The sequence below is a fragment of the Moschus berezovskii genome, chromosome 4, assembly GCF_049115385.1.
Source record: "Moschus berezovskii isolate FMDL1 chromosome 4, NW_MosBer_1.0, whole genome shotgun sequence".
Classification (NCBI taxonomy): Eukaryota; Metazoa; Chordata; class Mammalia; order Artiodactyla; family Moschidae; genus Moschus; species Moschus berezovskii.
Genome location: NC_142463.1, coordinates 52,139,766 through 52,165,265, shown reverse-complemented (window position 1 = coordinate 52,165,265; position 25,500 = coordinate 52,139,766). Strand labels below are relative to the sequence as shown.

Sequence of the window (25,500 nt, the reverse complement as noted above, 5' to 3'; positions counted from 1 at the left end):
ATTGCTTTCTGGTTGCATTTATGATTACTAGAATAGAATTACAAATACTCTACTATTACTTCCAGTCCTCAGCCAGATGTGAACCCGCCAAGTTAAACAAAGACTTAAACTTAAGATTTCTTTCTCACTACCTTTTTTTCTCCTGATTGGTATAGAAAAGACAAGAAGTAAATACTGATTAAATTCTTTAAATCCAAAAATTAGTGAGGGTGGCACTACTTACTTTTGTAATTCCGAGACAAGTGTCCACTGCTACATAGGATAAAGTCCTGAGGTTTAGATTTCAGCTCTCAATCACAATCCCTAAAGAGGGTTCACTAGGAAGAAAAAGTAAAGAGTCTCTGCTCTAGAAGCATTGATCACAAACTCCAAATACTTCTTGTCCTCCTTTTCCAACCCTTAAGAAATATATTCTAACAGCCCACATTTCATTTCTGGCTTGGGACACCCCAAAAGGTCATTTTGAAAAGCACTCTGCCTTTTCTTTCACGTTAATTTTATTCACTAGTTCAAAAGAGACAATTTGCCAAATGAGATATTTTCATGTGTTCTTTTTTTGAGTAAGTGCAATCAAGTACGTTTCCTGTTAAAATGTACTCACAACAAAGCTCAAAACGAAATGACTTTTAAAATTAAAAGTTGTTATTATATGTGTAAGAGGCTAAAGTCAACTTACTGCTGAAAATACACACACAAAAAGGATAAACTGGTTGAAACTTTCACAAGAATGAAAAATGTTTAATAAACTTAGAATGGTGGGCTTATTAAACTATAGTGTTATTTACAGCCATAGTTCATCAACCACAAACACAATAATGTGTTTGCATGGCATGCTACAACAGAAGCTTTATTCAGTTCATTCAGAAAACACTGGCAAAATAAATTTCAATTGCAAATTCACAGATACAAGCTTCAAAGTATAAAGTTGTATATAACAAAAAATACAGGTAATATTTATAACAATAACTTACAGATACAAACTAATGATAAACTACAATTTCACAAAGGATTGTAAACATTTTGCACACTTGTCAGTCCTTTCTTTTAGGCAAAGTGCTCTTTTGATGACAAATAAATTAACAGATACACACTCGAGTGAACTATTTTCATACAATACAAAAAAAAGTTTTGATTTGTTTTCTTCTTGTAAACATAAGTTTTACAAAAAATGAAGAATCAATAAAAGTGTCTTGCAGGTTAACTAGAGATACATACCTGGGCAGCAAAGTGATGTTGGAAATGCTTTGGGTGTTAAATAAAAAATTAACATTAATATATTTTCAATGGTATTTTATACATAACAAATGACAAGTTTATATCCTTAATCATTTCTATCCCTGAAAAAAGGAATTAGGTATGACTTATTGGCAGTTGTGTCATTGAATGGGGTAACAAGGGCTGGAGTCCAAGAGTTGTTGGTGAATGAACTACAAAATAGAAAGAAATTTGTGGATCAGTTTTGTACGGTAAATAAAACTGACTTAAAAACAAACAAAAAACAATCCAAGGCAAAGTCCTCTCACTACTGATTATAGCTGAGGGCACCAAGCTATTCCACTGACCTCAGCAGAAGCATTAACTTATTCAGCATAGTGAATACAGTATTATGAGAATCCAGGAATGGTTTACTCCAAAATCTTTATTTTGGGCCCCAAGCTTTTGCCACTTTAAAGTCCTCCATCCATACCCCATTCACTACACTTTACCTTGCAGCCAGAAACACACCACTTTCGTCTACAGAGATGTTGCTAAATTTCATAGGAAGGTTCCTCTATAGGGTGACTCCTGCCCCATATTCTCATTTATGAATGTTTAACTGCCTCTTTCCTAAACATATAGGAAAACACATTTGACTCAAGCAACACTACAGTCATTCATGTGAACACACACAATTTTAATCCTAGCGTAGGTAAATGGCAACAATGACACAGGCTCTGATTTTTACTTTAACCAAAACTTAAAATGAACTTTTCACTCTCAGCAAAGACTATGCTGCTTCAAACCAAACGTCCTTCTAAGAGCAACTAAGAAAGCTGGACAAAATTTTTAAAAAGCTGTTTGAAGGCATCTGAAAGATACCAAGGCAGTGAGAGTTCGCAAAGGCAAGTCCTAGAGAAGGAAGGAAATAAAATGAGGCTACTTTTCCTCCACAAGTGTAATAACAATTTTAAAAGAAAATGAGTGTCTAAGAGGCTGGAAGTTTAGCAGAGTTTTAAAGAGTTAGACTTTGGGTGGTGGGGAACAAATATGAAGGACCAGATACCACTGAAGAGAAGCCCTCATTAAAAACAATAGACACAAAACAAAATACAAGCTTTGGGGGATATCCCAAAAGGCTACTGCCAACAAGTGGTGACCCAGAAACATGCCAGCCTTTGTGAGAACTGATGTCTGATTGGATTGAGTTGGTCTTCCCCTGACCTAACTCCCTGCCAGTGGCAAAACTAAATTCTCTCTGGTGGAAAAATACCCCATCCAGAGCTTCAAATTATTTCTAGTTTTCATACCGTACATCTGAAGTGCAATAAAAAAGTAACAAGGCAAATAAGACATGACTTGACTAAAAATAAAGACAAAAAAACCCAATAGAATAGATTGTGAAAATAGCCAGATATTGGAGTTGTCAGGTATGAATTTTAAAATAACTATAATTAGTATAACAATTTTATTAAGGAATTAAGTGATAAGACAGATAATTCTGGTATAGAAATAATGTAAAAGAATGAAATGGAAATTCTAAAAACTGAAAACAATAACTGAAATTAAGACCCCAGCAAGTGAGTTTTACAGCATATACAGAGAAGGAAGTAGTGAACTGGAATACAGGCCAGAAGAAAATATCTAGTCCAGAACATGGAAGATCAAAAGGCTAGAAAACATGGACTTGTCAGTAATAGCAGAAATAATATTTGAAGATACAGAAAGTTTATATAAGCAAATACATCAAACTTTCATATTCAAGAAGCATATCTAGGAACAGTCTACAAAACTTAAAACCAAGTCCAAAGAGAAAAGCTGGGGGAAAAGGACATTCACTTTTAAAGGAGCAAGAATAAGACCCACAGCTGACTTCAACAATAAGTGGTATCAAGTCAATTAACTATATTCTAAATAACAGAAACAATGGAAGAAAATTATTTTATTCATATTGTCAAAGTGCTGAAAGAAAACAGCTCTCAACCTAGATTTCCACATATAAAGGAAAAACCATTTACAACTAACTGCATCAAAACAAAAACCTATGAAAAAACCTAACAAAAGATGTGCAAGGTTCCTAAACAGAAAATTCCAGAATATAAGACAGCATTTGAAGGTGACCTAAATAAACAGACAGACAGACTAGGATCATGGTTTGGAAGACAATATTATTAAGATGGTGGTTTCCTACAAACTGATTTAATAGATTATATCAAAATCTCAATTATTTTCTCTTTCTTTGGTGGAAAAAATTATGGGAACATAAAGGGTCAAGAAGAGGCAATACAGACTTAAACAACCAAATAGGATAACATGTATTACTGGATATCAAGAATTATATATCCAGCATTAGTAAAACAATTAGGTATGGATACAGAAAGAGATAGACCAATAAAACAGAACAGTATGTACTAAGTCCCTTCAGTCACGCCCAACTCTTTGTGACCCCATGGACAGTAGTCCTCTAGGCTCTTCTAAGGGTACAGAAGTTGACATATAAATTATATGGACACTTGGTTTATGACAAACATAGCATAGAAAATCAGCTGGAAAATTGGTACTTTCATAAACATAACAAAGACTTTGTCCTTATTTTATACTACATAGAAAATTCAATTCTAGATGGACTGTAAATCTAAATGTCAAGGTAAAACATGCTTAGTGAAGTTTGTAGAAGATATCATAGGAGGAATATATGACAAAGGTCCATTTGGTCAAAGCTATGGTTTTTCCAGTGGTCATGTATGGATGTGAGAGTTGGACCATAAAGAAAGCTGAGCACCAAAGAATTGATGCTTTCGAACTGTGGTGTTGGAGAAGACTCTTAAGTCCCTTGGACTGCAAGGAGATCAAACCAGTTCATCCTAAAGTAAATCAGTCCTGAATATTCATCCTGAAGGATTGACACTGAAGCTGAAGTTCCAATACTTTGGGTCCCTGATGCAAAGAACTGACTCACTGGAAAAGACTCTGATGCTGGGAAAGACTGAATGCAGGAAGAGAAGGGGAAGACAGAGGATGAGATGGTTGGATGGCATCACTGACTCAGTGGACATGAGTTTGAGCAAGGTTTGGGAGTTGGTGATGGACAGGGAGGCCTGCAGTGCTGCAGTCCATGAGGTCGCTAAGAGTCAGACACGACTGAGCGACTGAACTGAACTGATAGGAGGCTAGCTTCATTATCTTTGAGTAGGAACAATTTCTTGAACAGGTCATAAAAAAAGCAATCCTCATGAAGGAAAAAAAAACTGATGAACTACATTAAAATTAGGAACTTGTGCTCCATAAAACATACCCTTAAGAGAGCAATACATATAATCATGAAAAAACTTAGCACAAATCAAGGAAAAACAAAACAGACAAGCCAACAGACCAACAAGCAAAAGATATGAACAGGTACTTCACACACACACAAAAACAATATACAATGCCCAAAGAAAAAATACTCAGGCTCATCAGTGATGAGGGAAAAGCAAATGGAAATAATGAGATAGCATTATGCAACCACCAAGCTGGCTAAATTAAGAGGTCACACCACGTCAAGTGCTGGAGAGGATGTAGAGCATGTTGAACTCTCATGTGCTGCTGGTCAGAGTGTATACTGGTTCAACTAGTATCAGAAACTTTTTGGCAGAATCAACCAAGATTGAACATATGTGTAGCTAGGACCATATATGCTACTCTTAGCATATATGTACTCAATAAAACTGTGAATTAATATGCACCAAAAGGTGTGTACAGTGAGGCCCATAGCATCATATACATTAAAACCCAAACTGGAAATAAAATGAGTGCCTACCAACCCTAAGTGGATAACGGTATCCTACAGTGGAATTTTGTATAACAATGAAACAAATCACTGATTCTTGCAATGATACAAAGGAATCTCACAAACATTATAGTTGAAAGAAGTGAGACACAGAATACATTCTGCAAGGTTTGATTTATATAAAGCTCAACAACAGGCGATACCAGGACATGATTTTAGAAGTCAAGGCAATGTTACTTTGGAGGAAGAGGATAATGACTGGGAGAGGATGTAAGAGAAGCTTTTGAGGTGCTAATTATATCCTACTACTTCCTCTGGGTAGTATTTACATGGATATGTTGATTTTATTAATTCATCAAGTTGAATACTTATGTGTGTACTTTTCTATATGGAGGTTTTGCTTCAATAAAAAAGTTTCTTTAACAAAATTCAGTAAACCTCAATCTAAAAATCTGAGGGTGAATACTGTCTCTGACCATAGGAAAATAAATTATTCAAATATTTATCAGATCAAAACAAAGAATGCTTTTTCTAAGTAAAAATCAAGCACTATCTATGAGTCATTATGAATATCTGTATTTTAGCTGTAAAGTGAGTGCTATGCATGCTCTTTAAAAGGCTGTCACAGAAGTAAGAAGGTTGGATAGTTCTTCTCCCTACTGCATTCCTCTCCCACAGTATTTTTCAGCTACTACTGAGGTAACATTTCAAAATATGAATCCTATTCATAATATAATATTAGAAGGTATGAGTGATTGTTTGAAAGGCAGTTGTTAAATGTTAGGATACCTACCATCCATATAACTATGCAGTGCAGTTAACATTGTCCCATCTTGGGGCACATAGGCAGAATAAGCCATTTCTTCTAACATGGGTGGAGACAGTCTGGAGGGTGGCACTGCTGTGACTGGGGCAGAGGAGGAGTGATTAGGACTGACATGTTTCTTGTGGCGTGCTCTACAGTTCTGAAACCATACCTGAGAGAGGAGAAAAGCAACAGTAGCTATGTCACATAGCAGCTGAGTACAATACCAGTTCAGTACAACAAAAGATGCAACTCTACCATATAAGCACAGCATAAATCTAAAGAAGCTTTCTTTAAAAAAGAGTTCTGTAGACACAAGAGAAATCATTTTGCACGGTTATCAACAGTCATTTTCTTTGCCCAAATAATAATTATCTGACGATTTAATTTAAAATTGGTTCTATAATAAGCCAGCATCTTCCAAAATAAAAACAGGGGAGGGGATTCAAAATTTCAGAAAAGTTTCCTTGGTTCTCCTACTGATATCTGGGACAAAAAGAAAAACGGAAAAAACCCTTTCATCAGAAATTTTTAAAAAATACACTACTCCCTGTATTCTCAGACACCTGCTGGACTTATTTGAAATCCATTTTCAAATGATTAAAATCCCCACTGAGAACTTAAGGCTTTCTACAAACCTCTTGATTCAGTTATTCCAGTCTGTTGGTAACCTGCTGAGTTCAATTTCTCTTAGTAAATACATAGGCTATTCTCTAAGAATCAGGTTAAAGTCAGGCTTACAGTAAGAAACAACTAGCAACATTTAAGTAGAATAAAATACAAACATATCCACTGGTGAAACAGTTCACCAAATGTAAAGAGCTAACCACCTTGTTGTCCACTCCATCATAGAAATAAAGGAAGCAAGTTCTGGGTTAAGCAGAATTTTATATGCAGGTCAGGGTGAACAAGTCTAGATCACCCAGAATGCTTCCAGTAACTAAGCTACCTGCGTGTAAACTTCCTGCTCTTAGATAAAAACTGCCTGAGTGTTCCTCTCTTAAAATATTACAGCATTTATTTGCTATCACTCCAAACAACGCTGTCAAAAGAAGATAGAGAAGTGGAGGGATAAAAACTTTATAAGGAAATTAGGATAAGAACATTTGGGGATCAAGGGAGAAGGCCAGGGGCATAAGTCTCTGCCCAGGGCTGGCAGGCAGTTAGTTGATGGCTCAAGGGAATCAGGGCTGAACAATGTGGAGCAGAGGGCTGAACAAAAAAAGATTTATTAAAAAGTTGGCCTGACTTCAAAAGGCATACCTTGTTATCCTTGGGACTCATAAACAGAGGAATAAACTCAAGGGGTTAAAGCCAAAGGAAAAGGGGTCTGAGCAGGTGGCTGAGGGGTAACATCTAAGGAGTATTTCGGGAACAAGCTTAGGCATGTATCAAGGAAAATGATGTAGTCACAGGCTTATTACCCATGTTCTGGAGCACTAGTGAGACTCAGGTATCTATAGAGAGACTTCATCCAAAGTCTTCAGTCACAGTTCCCTTTACAGGCTCCTGAACAACAGGTGCCACTGCCATCACCCAGCCAGCCAAGAAGACACACTCACACATTCTCCAACTTTTAACCAGGGACAGCTGCCACCTGCCTTTTCCCCTGACACTGACCAGAAGACAGGAACCCCAGAGGACTACATTAACCTAAAACACATGATACTACGATTCCCAGAGTTTCTTCAAGGTATCTACGTCTCCAATAAATTGTATATTAGATGGAAAATACTCAATCATTTTTTAAAAAAATTTCAGACTTTGGAAATAAATATGAAGATAGCCTGATGTTAACAGTAGAATAACTACCTCAATGCAATTCAAATAACTCCTAGAAAAAAATCAACAGGTTTGAAAACACAAAGTATCATGTAACTTGCACAGTTAAATACAGTTGAAGATTTCAGGCATCAGAAAACGTCTGACATGAGGGCTATCTAGCTTGAGGAATGAAATACAAGTCCTTTTGATTCTCCTTACTGACTTAAAATCTCCTCTTGCTTTGCAAACCTCTAACAGAGTTAAACTTTCTTCTAAGTAACATACTTTTAAAAAATCTGAGTTGTAAATTGTAAAATACATAAGCTGAAAGCAGGCCACGTAGACATTCTATAAAAGAAAAGACTAGTGCATTAGATCGATCTCTTAGAAGAGAATTTAATGTTTGAAAAAGATGTAATTTTAAATGACTGGGAAATTAGAGCTGGCATAGAATTGATTAGAGAAAGCTAACTAATCATTTGGGAGGTGGGGGGAGAAAAATCTCACCTTTACAACATGTAACCAAAAGTCCATTACAAATAAATAAGGGTTTAGATATAAATAATTGGGACCATAAATGTTTATCGAAACAAAAGCCAATGTTGATACACTTCTCTAGAGAAAGCAAGAAAAAGGCCAAAGCTATCAGAAAAAAAAAAATATGAAGAGATTTGAATACAAAACAATGTAAAATTTCTATGTGGAAAAAATAAATGAAAAGGCAACTGATGAACTATGAAAGTTTAACATGATAAACAATAAAAATCAGTAAGAGAAAAGGAATAACCCAATATAAAAATCAGCTAAAAAATACATGTTTTAATCACAATATAAGTAAACATACTAAGGTTTATTGATAATAAAAGAAAGATAAATAAAAACGATATTTTCTTACTGGCAATTGGAAAGGATGTAAAAGAATGATCGTTTTTAGGATTTATCCATGTTGAGGAAAGAGAAATTTCATATGTAGGTTCTGGGAGAATAAATTGATTATGAACTTTCTGCAAGGTGAATTTTGTACTATCAGCCAAAGTCTCTTATAATGTTTTTATCTTTTGACTCAACAATCTCACTTCTAGAAATTTATCCTATAGACACCACTGAACAAATGCATAAAGTATATACACAATGTTTTTCATTGCAGCATTTTTATGATGTAAAAAATTTTGAAATAAACTAAATTATATAGCAATACAAAGGATGTATATTTTAATACAGAAAGAGAACTCCAAGCACACGGGGAGAAATAGCAATGTTTTATCATGTTTCTATAATATATACAATTCATAATTCAACTTTGTGAAAGGATATGTGAGCAGTGATTATATCTGGATGTAGAGTGTTTAAAGTAAAATCACCCATCTTTGTTCTGTGATTTCAGCTCAGTGATGATCTGCTCTGTCACAATGTCTCACTATGCAGACTTTCAGGGCTTCCCTGGAGGCTCAGATGGTAAAGAATCTGCCTGCAATGCAGGAGACCCAGGTTTATTACCTGGATTGGGAAGATCCCCTGGAGAAGGAAATAGCTACCCACTCCAGTATTCTTGCCTGGAGAACTCCATGGACAGAAGAACCTGGTGGGCTACAGTCCATGGGGTCACAAAGAGTCACACACAACTGAGCAACTAACAATTTTCACTTTCATGCAGACGTTAGCTAGTAAAGGTGAGATATATAATAATATCCTATATAGGACCAGTATTTCCACCTAATATTTGGGTAACCTAGTTTGCATATAAGAATCAAGGCCTAGTAAATCTCTTTTCTTTAACATTTCTAAAGTGTGCTTAATGCTAGGAAGTAGCTGGGCAAAGAGGTTCTGACTACTATTTGAGTTCACAGTAACTAATCCTTCAAAAATACTGTGAAGGACTATATATTTGAGTTGTTAGTACTCCTTTGCCATCTTATCAAAATATTTAAATTTAACTCTTACATATTAAAAGCCACCACCCAACAATATATTCTCCAAGTTCTAGGGCTTGCAACATAGTTAACTTGCTTTTAATACTGGTGACCTAAATACCTGGAAATTATATGAGAGATGTCTGTCTGGGATTCTTACTTCTTCAAATAATAAAGAAAGCTCTCAGAAAATCCTCCATTTTCCTCTGCTTCCAACTTAAAAGTAATCTAAAGCATAATAACCATGAATCTAACTTAGCTACAGCAATCACTGTCACTGTCGAGGATCCCCTCAGACCATTGAGTTGGAACTATCTCAAAAGGAAGTTTCACTCCCAGGTAAAGGAAACTCACCACCTCAGTGGTATGCGCTAAGGTGCTCAGTCATGCCTGACTCTGTGACTTCATGGACTGTAGCCTGCCAGGCTCCTCTGTCCATAGGATTCTCCAGGCAAGAATACTGAAGTGGGTTGCCATGCCTCCTTGAGGGGATCTTCCTGACCCAGGGATTGAACCGATGTCTCCTGCACTGGCAGGCAGTTTCTTTACCAGTAGTGCTCAAGGAAGGCTGATGCCAATCTTGTAGACTTACATAATGAGAAAATTCTTTACTGTGAATGAAATCTGTTTTTCTCCTACATTCCCTTGCAGAGACATGATCCTGCCGCCTTTCATAACCATTTAAAGACACCTCTGCTTATACTCTTCCTTCCCTTACCATTTCTGGATCTTTTCTCCAGATAAATATCCCTGTTGCTATTAATAACAGCACATGATTTCCAGACTTTCATGACCGTAATCTTCCTCTAAAGGGAGTACTCTTTTCACACTGGTTCCTTGTTAGCCCCTTTCTAGAATCTGGCACTCTGAGACAAACACAATACCCTGGAGAAAGTACGGAGGTTATGGGACTTGCCACCTCAGACAGCATTACACTGCACTTAACCAAATCCACTGCAAATCCAGGTCTTCAGAGAAGCTGAGGTATCGTCAGGGCTCTCCCACTGACTTCTTGCAATAAACGATCCTTTAATTACGAAATATTTCAGGCCTAATAGAAATAAACTGAAGAATAAACACCTGTTTACCCACCAGCCAATTTAAGAAATAAAACATTATAGTGCTGTGTTAGACTTAACTGTTTCCCCCACTTAACTTCATCTTGATAGTCAGTCACTTGCATCATTACCCTGTTACACCTTTTTAACCTTAAATATTATTTAAAATTGTTTTCCATTTCCCTAATCGAAGGGAAATATAAGATACTGACACAGTTGACCACCTCCATCTTGAATCCACCTCAGTCCTTGGGCCTCCATGAAGCTTCTACACTAGACTCATGCCTTGGTTCTGGCTGTGATGGTCCAGTTCAAATAGCTCGCTCCATAAAGTTCATTCTTCAGCTTTTACTGTCCACAGTCTCTCTATAAAGGATCTAATTTCACGAGTCTTGCTCATCCTTTGTAAAAGTTGCTCACTCGTGTCTGACTCTTTGTGATCCCATGGACTGTAGGCTGCCAGGCTCTGTCCATGGAATTCTCCAGGTCAGAGTACTGGAGTGGGTAGCCATTCCCTTCTCCAGGGGATCTTCCCAACCCAGGTATCGAACCCAGGTCTCCTGCACAGTAGGCGGATTCTTTACTTTCTGAGCCACCAGGGGAGTGTATCCAAGGAAATGGTATTTCATCCTTTAAAATAACAGTTTACATGCTCAACTGCCACCATCATTGCCTGATAATCAGAGCTGGAACAGAATTCACCTCCCTCCCAACTGCCGAACCCACATTTTAAGAAACCTTTAATATTCTTGTCAGCAACACCATTTCCATGGATGCTTTGACTTCAAAAACATAAGTCATCTTTGATGTCTCTCTGCTTCACCATTACAGTGTCCAGGTCTTTTTCCTTGTCTCTCTTGCATCCAGTGCCTGCCATTAGTGTTTAGTCAATAAAATGTTTCAGAATGAATTTGAGGCCACCACCTAAGTCTCTTTTCGAAAAATCATCATTTTGCTGGGCATCACACCTAATCTGTCAATCTCTATGTAGCCTCTCCCAACTCTAAATCTTCCTATGTACTGTCACCAGTCCTTTCTTCCTAAAAATACATATCATGGTGTTCTCCTACTCAGAAGCAAACTTGATATTCACAGGCCTCTCCAAATTCAACTCAAACAATTCTATTTCCTACAATTTGCAAACATAAATTTTATCTTCCAACAAATTTGCTCTAACTTATCCTTCCCTACTTTTGTTTACATCATTCCTTCTACCTGGATCTTTAAAGAAGGTCATCAACATTGCCCACCCCCTGCACACACACACGTCCACATACACAATCATAGAAAAGTAGAAACAATTCTGGCTTCAGAAACAGATCTGGCTTCAAATCATAGTTGTCTTTTTAGCCTTAGGATCTTAGGCTTGCTCTGAGCAATGAATGAAGTAACTTCTGCAAAGAGCTATCTAACAAATGGTAGCCTAGATCAAGCAGGCTAATTATCAGGCTTTTTAAAAAACTGATTTAGAATGTGAAGAGATCTAAAATGAGAAGCTAATGCTTTGACATTTCTACACACACAAACACAATGTACACTTATAAAAACCTAGAATAGAACTTTTAGTATCTCTTGATTAACCTTTAAAATAGTCACCTGTATCACACGTCTGCTCAAGCCTGTCCTTTCTGCCAGTTTCTGGAGAGTCTGTGCATCTGGGTTGTTGTCCTGAGCAAACTGTGCTTGCATAACCTGTTTTTTTAAAAAATGTAGGTAGTAAATAGTAAATAGCTAAAAATAAGAAGCTCAATCTTCTGAACTTTGATGACAGGAGGGATAAGGCATGCACAAGAAAATGAAGTACTTGTATTTTACTACTTGAAAATCAATACAGAGATGTGTATATCAATAAAAAGAATGCATATTATGTAAAACTATGCACAAGTTTCTATGCTGAAATCTTTTAAAAAATCAATTTCAACGTAAAAACTTGTCTCTCAACTATGCTGTTAAAAATAAGCTCACCTTTTCTTCCATTCTTACAACCCACAAAAAATGCATCATAGTATAAGTCTATTTACTATTTTTTCCATTTTGTTAAAAATTACTAGCATTAAACAATTTTTAAAAATATAAAAATCTTATCTTTGACCTCTACTCAACTAAACAGGTTCAAGGCCCCTACATCAATTTTTGTTAGTATGAAAATAGTAGACAGTGCAACAGATTGCACTCCACTTAATTGCAACGACTCCATCATTCATTGTTTCGACACTTGTTCTATGCAAAGGAACATCTGGGACCTTAAAAGAGATACTCATCAGTTTATTGCAAAAGAATTTCCTGAGATCTAAACATTCATAGACTGAAAAGCTCCCAGGTGATTCTGATGTGAACCTTTGGATTGGAACCTGGCCTCAGCTTCCTGGGAGAAAGATATATGCATGCCAATAATTAACAACAATACAAGTTAAAGTGAGATGCATGGAGTGAAAGAGGAGGAGGAAGAGGAGTTCCAGAATAAAAGCACAAGCAAAAGGCTTTGGATTCCTTCAGAAAAGGAAGTAATGGGAATCAAGCAAGATATTTGAATTACTTAAAAGTCTAGAGAGAGAAGTATAACATATAAAGGAAGTATTATAAGAATGAGAGAGTGGAGCCTAGCATCCAAATGATTGTGCATGTCCTAGGCATGGGATGGGGGTAACCTACCTAACCTAACCTGCTGATCCTGACACCATTTCCAACAGTCAAGATTAACTGTGTTCTCTACTATGTTCCTCAAATAAAACCATCTTCTGCCACTGCACTTGTCACCAGGTAGCTAGCTAATCTGCTAGCAAGTCGAGCTCTTCATAGCAGAAAGTGAGTTTCTGGAGGGCAAAGGGAATGTCTTATGCATTATATCTGGAGATAATACCCAGATTAACTGAATGAACCTCCATAATGTGCAGAAAATCTGAAGACAGTGTGGAGAAAAAGATCAATGTTGTCCCGGGAAACCTTATGAGGTTTAAAAATTATGTATTTTTTTCAGTTACGTTCCCAGATAGGGACTCTTCCAGAATAAGGCATTCCTGGCTTCCAGTCCAATATACTTGTCCACATACTTGCTGTAAACTAGCACTTGTACTTTTGCTTTTAAAAATGAGCAGAAACAGCCTAAAAGTTTATTATCATGCCCAGTTTGCTTCATTCTTCCTCTCCTACTCCAAATGTGTTACTTTAATATCTTCATGTGCAAACAGTTGTGTTTATATGTAGTTGAACATGTAACATACCAAAGAGAAAAAAAGAATGAACAAATTAATGTCTTTGTCTTTTTAATTTTTTAAGAAGAAAAGCTAAACAGATACTTATTTGTAATACCATTATAGATAATTTATAAAACAAAAAACATATGCTCTTCACAAATGCATTTCAAATTCACAAGTTTAATAATGGAACCAAATTACATTTACTAAAGCAATTTCTCATTAAGGAATAAAGGAAAACTTAAATCAACACTGATGGTTTAAAACTGGAATATGCTAACAGAAAAGTAAGATGTATTCATCAGTGTTTAGTTTCACAAAAGAATCCTTTTAATTTCAACTTGGTTTCATTGCTCTCCAGTCACTAATGATACCAAAAATCTACCCTATTCCTCTTCTGAGCTGTTTAAAATGGTCAAGGATCTAGCCTCTGTAGACACATCATTTTAAAGCCAGAAAGTCTACCAAAAATGTCAAGAGTCTGCATAGTAGCAGCTGACCAACTTAATCTGAAAGTAGATTAAAGTAGGTGCTAACCCTGGCATGTTTAACATTAATAATCATTGAGCAAGTACTTCCAACTACAATAAGCAAACCATAATATTGGCAGGAACTCTTAAAATACAATTTATACAAATGAGACAATATTTGAAATATTTTTGCCAACACAGAATAGTCTATTTTGTAAGTGTTAAACTATTTTTTTCTAAAGAATCTGGGAAGTTTGTTTGTTCCTCATACTTTAACTCTTCTAAGTCCAAACAAGGTACTATATGAATAGTCTTGACTTACTGATCACCTATATTTTATTGTTTTGCTAAATTCAAGCACTACTTAAATAATTAGCTTTCTGAAAAGTAGGACAATTTAACAATGAGGTACATGGCCTGATTTATTAAAGCTTCCGGTAAAGTATAATGATTCAACTTATCCTAGATACCTAAGCAACAAAGAACACGTGAGGACAAGATTATGCCTCATTGTTTCATCATTCCTGGCATAGACAGATGCTAATAAACACTGAATAAACGAGAACATGCTTAGAAAGAATATAATTTCTGCTTTCATTTTAAAAAACCTATGATTCTGGTATAAATATTTTAAAACTCATGATTCAGATCACATTTTCATATAATAATGCATGGCTTAAATAGTTTTTATGCACATTTGCAATTTAAAACTATAGAGCCACCTTCAAGATTCAGAATCTCACTCTTGTTTTAGCTGCCACAGCCGTTAAATGGAGTCTTGGTAAGGCACAGTTCTACTCATGGTCTCCTGGGAAGCCAAGGAAAATTAAAAGACCAGAAGTTTGGGAAGTAGGGTCCAATCTATTCTCTGCCAACCCCTTGGTTGTCTGCCTTGGGGGAGTCTCTGCAGTTCTTGGATGAATTGTAAGAGATGAAAGAAGATAACGCACAGGAAATTATCTGGCATAGGACTTGGTAAACAAAGACCTCCACAAATATTATTCGCGTTCTATTTAATTAGTATCTATACTTTCCAGATGAGATTGTACATATCTACTTAAAAGTTGCTTCAAATTTTCAGTTACCCTTTTACTAATAAATTTTTATATCGAATTAAAGTTATCAGTCTTATGACTATTAAAATTACGGCCAGTCTTCCACAGAAACAGTCCACTTTATACACAGAACATATTTATATTAGAAATTATATTTTAACTCAGACACCTTTTAGCTACTGGGTATTTTGCTACCAGGTCTCCCACAGGTACATGTATCCCTAACCTGGGACTTTACGTGATTTTCATGATAACCAAATGAGGCACCCAGAAAAACAAGCTTCAAACAGATATTTCTTTCAGCTGCCTTACCTTTCATTTTCTACTTACTATGTAGTCGATGCCTGAATTAAGGAATCAAAAATAATTTTCTGGAATTTTTTTCAAGAATGGATCTAGATTTTAAAGCTAGATTGCTTTTCAGTGGCATTAAGGTCCTTTGGGATATTTATGTCATATCAAGGCTTCTTTCTTAATCATTGTCAAAACAAATATTCTCTTTTACTGCATTCATCTTACATACTGACAAATATTAGAATACTATTAGTGATCTTTCAAAAAATTACCTTCACTCATTTATTAACATTGTATAAATATCCTCTAAAGTCTGAGCTAAGACGGATACTATGTGTAAAGCACCTAGCCATACATACATGGTAGGTGCTCAATAAATGTTACTTCACCTTAACATAAAGCAAATACTTCAGTCACACTAATCTTTTAGAAAATGATTTATCTGAAAAAAAAAAATGCCAGAAATAATCACTGTGTGTACAGACTTAAATATAGAGCAAAGAGTAATTATTTCATTATTTTCCTGACTATAAAAACAGAAGTTATGACAATTATATTTAGGGCAACTAAGTTGAAAATAATCCCTCCATTTTCAGGGAACGTAATCAAACTTTAACATCAAATTATAGAATTACTCCCTCTACCCCCTTTTAAAACAAGGAAAGGTCTAATTGCTTGCAGTCAATCAGTAGATTTCTATTTATGGTAAGGCATTTTCAATTCCTTCCTACTCAGAAAATGTACAGTCTTGTCTATTAAAAGACTCAATGCAGTTTGTTAAAAAGATGAACACATTAGAGTTCCACAGACCCACATATTGAATGTCTCTTTCTGATAAGTGTCCCAAAATGCTCTGTCTTCTATTAAAATTACATGTAGTAACATAAATACCTGGATTAAAGTAATTTTTTTCAGGAAGTCAGGACAGAGCAACATTTTGTTTGCACCTTGATGTTAATGTTAACAGACGTCAGGGAGACAAACTTGCATGACAAGTTCACATCGTATCACGACTCTTGGAATATTGATAAACAATATTTAGGGCAATGTTTTCATATACTCAACAAGTCAGTTTGCACAAAAAGCACAAACTAAACTTTTTGAAAAAATGAAAATGCTTCAAGACAGCATAGACATTGCTTTTTGTTTGGCTTTTGTTAGTTTCGGTTTGTTTTGTTTATTGGGGTTTTTTCTCTTTTGTTGGTGGAAAAGGGCTTCAAAAACTCAAATTCATTGTCATGTCTACCTGGAGCTGATCTGCTGTAAAGCTGGTCCGAGCTCTTTTTGCTGGTTTTGGATGATTAACATCTTGCTCTGTAAGGAGGGCACCTTCAACACTAATTCCATTACCTGCATTTAAAAAACACACCAAATGTGTTGGTAACTCAAATGGGGGCAGTCATACAATAATAGGTTTCTTGCATCGCTTGGCTTGGTATTAAACTGTATACATCTTCTAGTTTGCCAAATCCCTTAAGATTTAGAACATACTAGAAACATAATGTAGAAACAACATTTCATTTGTAGGCTTATATATTTAGTCAAAAGTGCACCAAGTTGGAAGTGCACATCTAAGGCTCATCCTTAAAAAGGCAAACACAAGGAAACAACTGGTTACAAAAAGCAAAACAGAACCCTAAACTCAAGGCTGCTTCCTGAGAATATGGCACAAGGCAAATACATATGCCATGGCTTTTCTTATAAATAAACAGATGGAGACCATCACTAACAGTAGAGGGCTTAATGAGTTTCACCACAATTACACTGCACAAAATAATGCTTTAAGACGACCTTAGGAAAAAATCATTTTTATCCCTGTGTTCACTGTCCCAAAAGATTCAAAAGTATTTTAAGTATATATTTACCATTTTCCACTTCTCTTTTTAAATTATCCAGCATGCAGTCATAATGCACTCTGCAGAGGACTTTCTCTTCCACTAAAGCAAACTCCTCTCCCGTGGAAAGCTGTCTTTTGCAAGAAAAGCAGGCAAAGCACGCCAAATGATAGACATTCCCCTTGGCCCTCCGGACCCAGTCAGTAGAATGGATATGCCTCCCACAGCGAGAGCAGCGAGTTCCATACCTTCTACATAAATGGGGGTGGGGAGAGGTTGAAGAGTTAATGCTTGGTGAGATATTCATCAGTATAGGATTAAACTGACACATTATATTACTCATTGGATTAACCCAAGTATTTAAATCTTTTGAAAATGAAACAGGAATCAATTATTGTTTAAAAGTCAATATGGTAAGCAGCAGCAAGACTTGAGATGAGATCATAATTCAAACCTGTTTATAAAACAAAAACTTCTCATTGTTACTCTAAAGGAGGATAGGATTTTTTTCTTTTAAAATAAATGAAATATGAGTTTCAATATCCTTCTTGTAACAAATATCAGGACATTTATAAATTATCTAGAGACTCAACATAACACACACACACACTCCAGACTGAAAAAACTAAAAGTGCAAAGCCATACCATTGAAGATATAAATAATGATGTCTTAAAGCCAAGTTGAGACAATGAGAAAATGCTTTAAACTTTTTTAAAAAGGTAAAACATTTAAAATTGATATTATCAAACAATGAATAGAACAGAAATTGTTCACTCTGGTGCGTGAGGAAGGAAAACTCAGAAATGCTTCCTTTGGTAAACAAGTTCTTGCATTACCATCCACAAGAGGAGGAGAAATATTACCTAAAACTTATAGACACATTTCTGGACATTAAATGCAAGTTAATCTTAACAAAATGCCAGATGTAAAGATTTGCTTTTTCTTTCAGTCCTTGTGACACTCTGTCACATCTCCTACCACAACTGCAGTCATAGCCTGGCATATCCACATTAAACTAGAAAAGTATATGTGTCTGTGTCTGTTCATTAACATATCTTTAGAGGTATTGCTAGTTTTTAAGTTAATCTGAATCATAAAAATCAATTTTTGAATATAGTAAAAAGGTATTTAAAAAATCCTGAAGAACTAGACTTGTAAAAAGTCTCTGAAAACAAACATTTCAAGCAAAATTAAGATTAGCATACCCTATGTGAAAGAGAAGGCAAATTGCTACTGCTTCTGAGGAAATAGAAAGTAAATCTGATGAGAAATATATGATTTGGGTAATTATAAAATCCTACGATTTTATAAAATAAAGGACTCAGTTTCGTGAAGTGCTTTAACTTGCCTAGCAGTTTTATTCAAATCAATCACTAAACTCTTAAATCAGTTTTTGAAATTGAGTATAAACAACATAATTAGTATTACAAACTTCATTATGTAGTATTAACTTCCCAATTTCACAATGAACGAATTTCCTTTGGAAATGCAAATAAAGGAAAAAGGTGATAATTTTAAAAAGTCATGCTTAAGGATGATTTCAATTTTGAGATAGCTATCCATTAAGAATTGAATTCTATCCTTGAGGAAATTTTCCATTTAAATAATTATAAAGAGATCAGGCAGAGAAAATGTTACATTTAATACCCTAGGCAAACAAACAGAATTTTTAGGCAGGTTATGTAATCAGACTTGGTGTATTTCTGATACTGGAATGGTCAATTCTTCTGAATAATATAGTTTATCACAGTTTTCAAACTGCTGGCATTTTATAGGTATATTATAGGGGGTCATTCTATAATAAACTGATAAAAGCTCAATAACACTTTGATTTTTTCCCCCTATAATTATTTCATTTTGTCTAACTACTCTACCTGAACAAAGAACATTGTTATAATATGTCACCTTATATTTCACACTTTATATTCCTGCACAGCAAAGAAGCTCCCCTGTTTATAATACCTAAAACTTTCATTTGCCAAGGTAGAAAAAAATTATTCAAAGTTAATTTTTATATACCGGGTTCCTAAAACATAAATATGCTCATTTTATTTTAATCCAATTTACCTCTAAAATACGAAGCATTCTCATTTTGAAATCTGTTGTATAAGAAATAGTGGGCTTCAGTAAATAAAACTGGACCAGAAAGCTTATTTATAAAATTCTCTTTTTGTAAATAATTTCTTGGTGTATCTACTTACTATAAAAACAAAAGAAGTTTCAGTGTACCTGAAATAATCAAGTTTGCAGAAAATGTCTTTGTCTTTAATATAACAGCTGGTGTGCCTTCCTAAGGAGGTCCTGCAGACGCTGCAGGAGAGACACCGGACATGCCAGCACAGGTCGTTCACCTGTGAAGAAAAAGGGACCAACTGAGAAGCCACTCTAATACCACGCCTAAGAGTATCCTTCATTGGTTTTCTGTACCAGGCAGTTTTAAAAGTTAGCCCCTTAATATTTTAACACATGCTTTGAATGTTTCCATCTAAGAGGTGTCGTTTACATAAATATGCATCTAGATATACTCTCTTCTAGATTTCAGCCAGAAAAATCACAACAGCATATTCTATACTTCGTGTTTATTTTGTAAAATATAATTTTGAAAAATTCAAGATTTTTTTTTAAATCAAATGTCCATTCTTTTTTTTTTTTCTTTTTTAATCAACATCTATGAACATAGGGAAAATTTTGGTCACTTTAAGTCCTACATATTGGTTTTATAATTTTTCCTTGACCAAATTCTTCCCACCATAACACACGGCAACTAAAGAATTCAAGCCACATATCTTCTCAATCTACTTTTTAGCCAAATAATTATAAACTGTTCACTAGTTACAGTGAAAAAGAAAATGGACAAAAAGCTTTGTAAGATACTTACCCTTGTAAAGAAGCCAGGCAATTCATTTCTCTTACAAAACAGACACTGCTAAGGTAGATTTAGATGTTAATATGGCAGAAGCCCTGGCTCCTACCTAACATTAAATAACCAAAACATAAAGCACTGGTAACCCTACTTTAATGATGTGGTCATTAAAGGAAAAAATAAATCTATTATAAGTGGTTCTAAAAAGGCACACAAGTATTGTTTGTCATTTATACTTAGTAAGCGACTTTATTTTATAAAATGTGTTAATAAATAATAGCACTTTCCATCGTAAATAGGGGCATGAAATACTGCTGGATCAGTGGACAAATCATACAAACCCTCACCTTAAACTGTTGCCATCATACTATAAGCTGCATACCTTTAGCCGTCAGGAATGAAGATTTGTACTGAACTGAATTTGCCTATAATGAAAGCTCCTAAAGTTTGCCCTTGTTAAATGGGCACAAGAACTTGGTTTAGCTTAATTAAATTTCATTTAAAAGAACAGCAATGATGCAAAAACAGCAGCTACATTGTACAAATGGATCTAATGCCTAATATAGGAATTAGGAAATTGGAAAAAATGGGAAATTTTTATATATAGCCTTTGCTACACTATTTCATAATAAAATCAATCTTGTCCAATGATTCTATCATGTTAGCACTACTGTTCAACATGTTTTATTGTGACATGAAATATAAAAGGTACTGTGAAGCTGAAGAAGAAAGTTTCACTGGCTTCTAATTAGTTATGTGCCTCTTTCCAAAGCACTGATGATTTTAGTGAAATTTTAAGTTTTGGTTTTTCTATAAAAGAACATGTTCACCATACAAGAAAATAGGGAAAATAGCAATGGAAAACAACCAGAAAAAAATCTGAGGAAACCAAAATTTTAAAAATTAACAATGGTGATCGCTGTCCTGGATACAGAGATGCATTTTCTATTTTTGTTTCCCCCTCAAGTGGGTTCAATTAAATTAAAGTTGAGAAGTATGGGCTTCCATTAGTATTCCACTGTTTAAGGCCTTCTGCATTTTGATCTTATCCAGGCTTTTTTTTGTACTCCAGGATAGATGCAGTCTTCAAGGCAGAGTCATGGTCATTCTCTAGTTCCCTAAAGCCAGATGTAATTCCTGGTCTGCCACCTTTCCTCAAAGTTTACTAAAAAAACAAAACAAAACAAAAACCTCCTTCATCTTCTTTTTCTTTTCCAGAGAGGAAAATAAGGTGAACAGAAAAAAATCTGGAGACTATAAACCTTTCCTGATGGCTAGCATTCATCCAATTTCTGTATGTATATATATACAGGATCAATCCAGAAAAAAAATCACTCAAACGACAGGGCACTGAAGTATCACATGGAGCAATACACTCATTCAACTCCTCTCACATTTTTGTTCTAACTCCATTTTACTTGCCTCATGTATGGTGTTTTTCTATATTAAACAGTTACATCCTCAAATATTCTACTTAACAATTATATTTTCACCAGTGACTTGAACTGAATTCAAACTTATCTGGAAGAATATGTACTCAAAATGGTGGGGGGGGGGGACAGGGAGTTGAGAACTCAAAAGTTTTTATATAATCATAAAGTGTCAAACTTTTGTTAGTTTCCTATATGACAGGAAGACAGTTTTGTTGAACGCCTACTAATATGTACTTATGCATACTTGTACATAAACTAGAGAGTAAGCTAAGACTGTATGTAGAAGACTTCACTGAGAGGACTCCAGTCCTATTACAAAGGAAAGCTTTAAAAAAAAACCTCATTTAGATAATTTAGATTGTTTTATACAAATACATATCTGATATATAAACAAATGTTAACATATAAAAGATGAACGCTAGAAACGATTATCTATTTCAGAGGCTATGTTAACAGTCACTTCAAGCTTTTTTCTTTTTCCTCTCTTAAATGAAGTGGATCCATTACACATCCATTCAGAAATATTCTGAAAGATAAAGATAATTCTTGAGCAGGCTCAAGAAAGGAAGAAGCTAGTTCTGATTCAAAAGATGGTTTTGAAATATTCAAAAAGGTTCAGGTCTAGAAACACTGAAATGGGAATCTTAAGAATGCAGATTTAAAGAGAAAGTCATGCTAACTTGCCAGCCTTAAGAATCAACCACTAATTAAGTAACTTAGTTACTTTTTAAACAGTTTTCACCAAAATTCCTTTTGGTACTTAATCTTAGTTGTATCTACAGGGTATCATTCTAACTTCCCAGATGAAGTAGCTTTGTATGCTGAGGCAGAAATTTAAAGAAACTCACAAACTTGTTTTTTGAATTCATATTCTACATAATGAATTCTTTTGAGAAACTAGGTGGGGGATGGTGGTGGTGGGAAGAATAGAAACTGAACTGGTTTGCTACTAATTTAGTGTAGGAGAGATCATTATTTTAAATAGTGGTTTTAAAAAACTATTAAAGTTGAAATTCCATTATATTAGCATTAAAACACACGGGACTATGATCCTTCATGCAATGACATGGATAACTGGCCTGCCAGAATTTGTACTCCAAAACTCCCCCACAATATCTTGAGAGAAGTAAAACAAATTAAGACAGACAGTCAACTCTCAAACCACCACTTGAAGCACTTCATCCTAGGTATTTTTCTTTTTGTTTTGTCTAACTTCACATCAATTTCCATTGCCCTCCTAAGCACTGGAGATGACGTTAAAAAAAAAAAAAGTCACTGACTGGCCCTGAAGTAGTAAACCTTAGTAAGAGGAGAAGATATTGAAAATAGTTTTTATTTAAATGGTAGTATGAATTTTATTTTGGAAAAGCCTCGGGTTAGTGTAAATAAACATAAGACTATGTAAAAAATATCTGTCTAGAAAAGACTCTTTAAGGCACTTCACAGTGGTTCTCACCAAAGGAGACACTGAAAAGGGAAAATCGGTCAACATACACAGACTTGGAACCCTCATAAGCAGGCAGACGCCTGGGTGCTATTGCGGGTTATAACCCGTGGCTCGGTAAAAATAATTAGGCAGCACCCTGTTTCCAGAACGGGTAAGGATTTCCCCACTTCCGTTCCTCTACAAGTAGGTGGCTGACTCCAGTACATTCACCCGGGTATCGGCACCCCTAGACCACACACACAAGAGTTTTTGCAACAACAGGGGGTATTCTAAGATTTCTTCTCCCACTTTTTCCCACCTTATGAGTTACTCTTGACTGGGCGGTTGTGCTAAGGAAGTCTACAACCTCGAGCGAGAACTTAAGGGGAAAACAAACTTTTCTCCTTCCCCAGAGCTCCCCGGGGAACCGCGCTCGCCTTGGGCCTCGCGGCTCCGCCCTACCTTGAGAAGGTACTTGTCCACGATCTCCAGGCCGCAGCTGCTGCACACGCACTTGCCAGGAGGGCAGACGGAGCCCGAGGCCATGGACCGGGGCGAGGACGACGGGGACAGCGGGGCCGAGGAGGAGCACGAGTCCTCGTCCCCCACTCCCTCGGGGCTCACCTGCAGGAAGCCACGAGGCGCGGTCTCAGGCGGTTCTAGACCCCTCCTCCTTTCCCTATCCCACAGACCCGCGGGGGCGCCCTCACCGCCTCCCCTCCCTCCCCCCAAGCCACCCCCAGTTCCTGGTAGCCCGCTCCTCGCCCTCCCCGGGGTCCAAGCTCCCACGGCGCAGTCGCCGGGGCTGCAGACCCCTGACCTCAAAGTCCGGGGGTGCCTGGCGGCTCTGCCCGGCCCGCCCCAGATCCCTCCGCCTCCACCGGCTCCTCGAGGGGCCAGTTAAGCCCGGAAAGGAACTCTGGGACAGCAGCCCTCCGTTCTGGGCCACCTCTCCACGGCCAGCACCCGGGGCCCTACCCACTCACCAGCCCCTCTTCCCCGGCGCCTTTCCGAGTCCTCCCGGCCGCCAGGGCTGCAGTCCGCCCGCACTCCTCCGACATGAGACCCTGGCACTGAGGAGGTGAGAGCCGGGAAGTGGAGAGGAACAGAGACGAGAAGTTCAGAGTCGGCACGTGCAGCCCGGAGAGCTTCAGCTTCTCGGCACGCGGGGCGAACTAATGAAGGCCCCGGCGCGCCGGGCCGCGCAGGCAGCCGTCTGGGCGCCTGGGTCCGCGCGCTGCGGGCGAGCGGACGGCGGCGCAGCCCTAGCGCGCAGCGAGGCGGTCACGGGAGCTCCGGGGGCTCGCCCGGCGCGCCACCGCGCTCTCCGGGCTACGGGTCCCCAGCGCTCACCGGAGCACGCCGGTTCCCCGCCCCCCTGCCAGGGGTAACGAGTTAATAACAATCATCCCCGCACAAAGCATTTTCTTTCTAGACGTCAATCACTGCGGAGCGGGGATCACTGGGCCAAAGAGGGTGCATGGGGGGGTGGGGTGGAGTAGGAGAGAAGAAAAGAAGATTTGAGGAGGGGGTGGGGGTAGAAACTTGATTTCTTTAATAGCCTCAATTAAAAGAGCGAGACATATATATTTTTAAATGGGAGCTTTTTGAGTTGGATAGCCCGAAAGGTGAAGAGGTTTAATAGGATACTTGAAAGCTAATTACAGCGGGATTTAAGAAGCCTGGTGTTTGTTCCGATGACAATTTGAATGAAAATGCTTCAGATTAAACCGAGCCAGCAGCTCTTTCGTAAACTTACAGCAATTAGAGCTGCGAGTGATTTATACTCGTTTCTTTAAGGTGTAAATTGCCACTTATTGCTCGGTAAGTCAACATTTGAGTTACCAAAGGATTATTTTTAACCAGCGCAAAAAGCGGGTCGAATAATGGAAAATATCCAGCTGAATTTAATTTGTGTCATTAAAAAAAACAACTCACACAACCTCGGTCAAAATGTTTTAAAGCAACAACGCGCATTACTCAAGTGTTTCCAAGCCCTTGCAGGAGTTTTGTTCTTAAACGAAAACGCAGCAGCTCTGGGCTTTTTCTGCCTTCGTTTACGGAAACGCTAGCTTAGGGGGCGGGGGCGGGGGTGGTGTCACGGAACTCGAGCGGCCCACACTTCTGTAGTTCTCTCTTCGTCTCCCTCTTCCCTCTGACAGCATCAAGCGAGATGCTGTCCGAACCCCTGAGTGCCCCCAACCCCACCCCCGGGCCCTCTGCCGGGACTGAGCGCCGCAGCACGGAGGCCGCGTCCTCGCAGACACCGAGTTTAGGCAGGAGCCCACGGAGTTCCCGTGCGTTCCCCGCATTCAGGCGAAGACAAAGTCAGTGGTGCCCAGTGCTGGGCCGCGGAGGCGCTCAGACAGGCTGCAGAGGATTTTCAAACCTAAAACGCGACATACCCCGCGTTTGTGAGGAAACGC

The 25,500-nt window shown here is 37.3% G+C and overlaps 1 protein-coding gene across 1 annotated transcript; it reads right to left on the bottom strand.

The window, feature by feature from the left end:
* Positions 1 to 764: 764 nt before the first annotated feature.
* Positions 765 to 24,223, bottom strand: LHX8 (LIM homeobox 8). The gene is made up of 8 exons (XM_055402644.2): positions 24,061 to 24,223; positions 23,537 to 23,698; positions 19,582 to 19,703; positions 17,382 to 17,602; positions 16,763 to 16,866; positions 12,100 to 12,195; positions 5,760 to 5,943; positions 765 to 1,427 (listed from the first exon to the last, which is right to left on the bottom strand). The coding sequence occupies exons 1-8, from the start codon at positions 24,133 to 24,135 to the stop codon at positions 1,351 to 1,353; spliced, it is 1,041 nt and encodes a 346-aa protein (XP_055258619.1). The 5' UTR covers positions 24,136 to 24,223; the 3' UTR covers positions 765 to 1,350.
* Positions 24,224 to 25,500: the final 1,277 nt, after the last annotated feature.

Bases quoted from the DNA above. Each gene is read 5' to 3' on its own strand.
- LHX8 (XM_055402644.2), bottom strand. From the start codon at position 24,135: ATGTCGGAGGAGTGCGGGCGGACTGCAGCCCTGGCGGCCGGGAGGACT. The intron at 12,196-16,762 runs GTAGACATGACA...TTAAAAAAACAG, and splicing joins TTACAGCAGATCAGCTCCAG to GTTATGCAAGCACAGTTTGC. The intron at 1,428-5,759 runs GTAGGTATCCTA...TCTATTTTGTAG, and splicing joins ACTGCATAGTTATATGGATG to TTCATTCACCAACAACTCTT.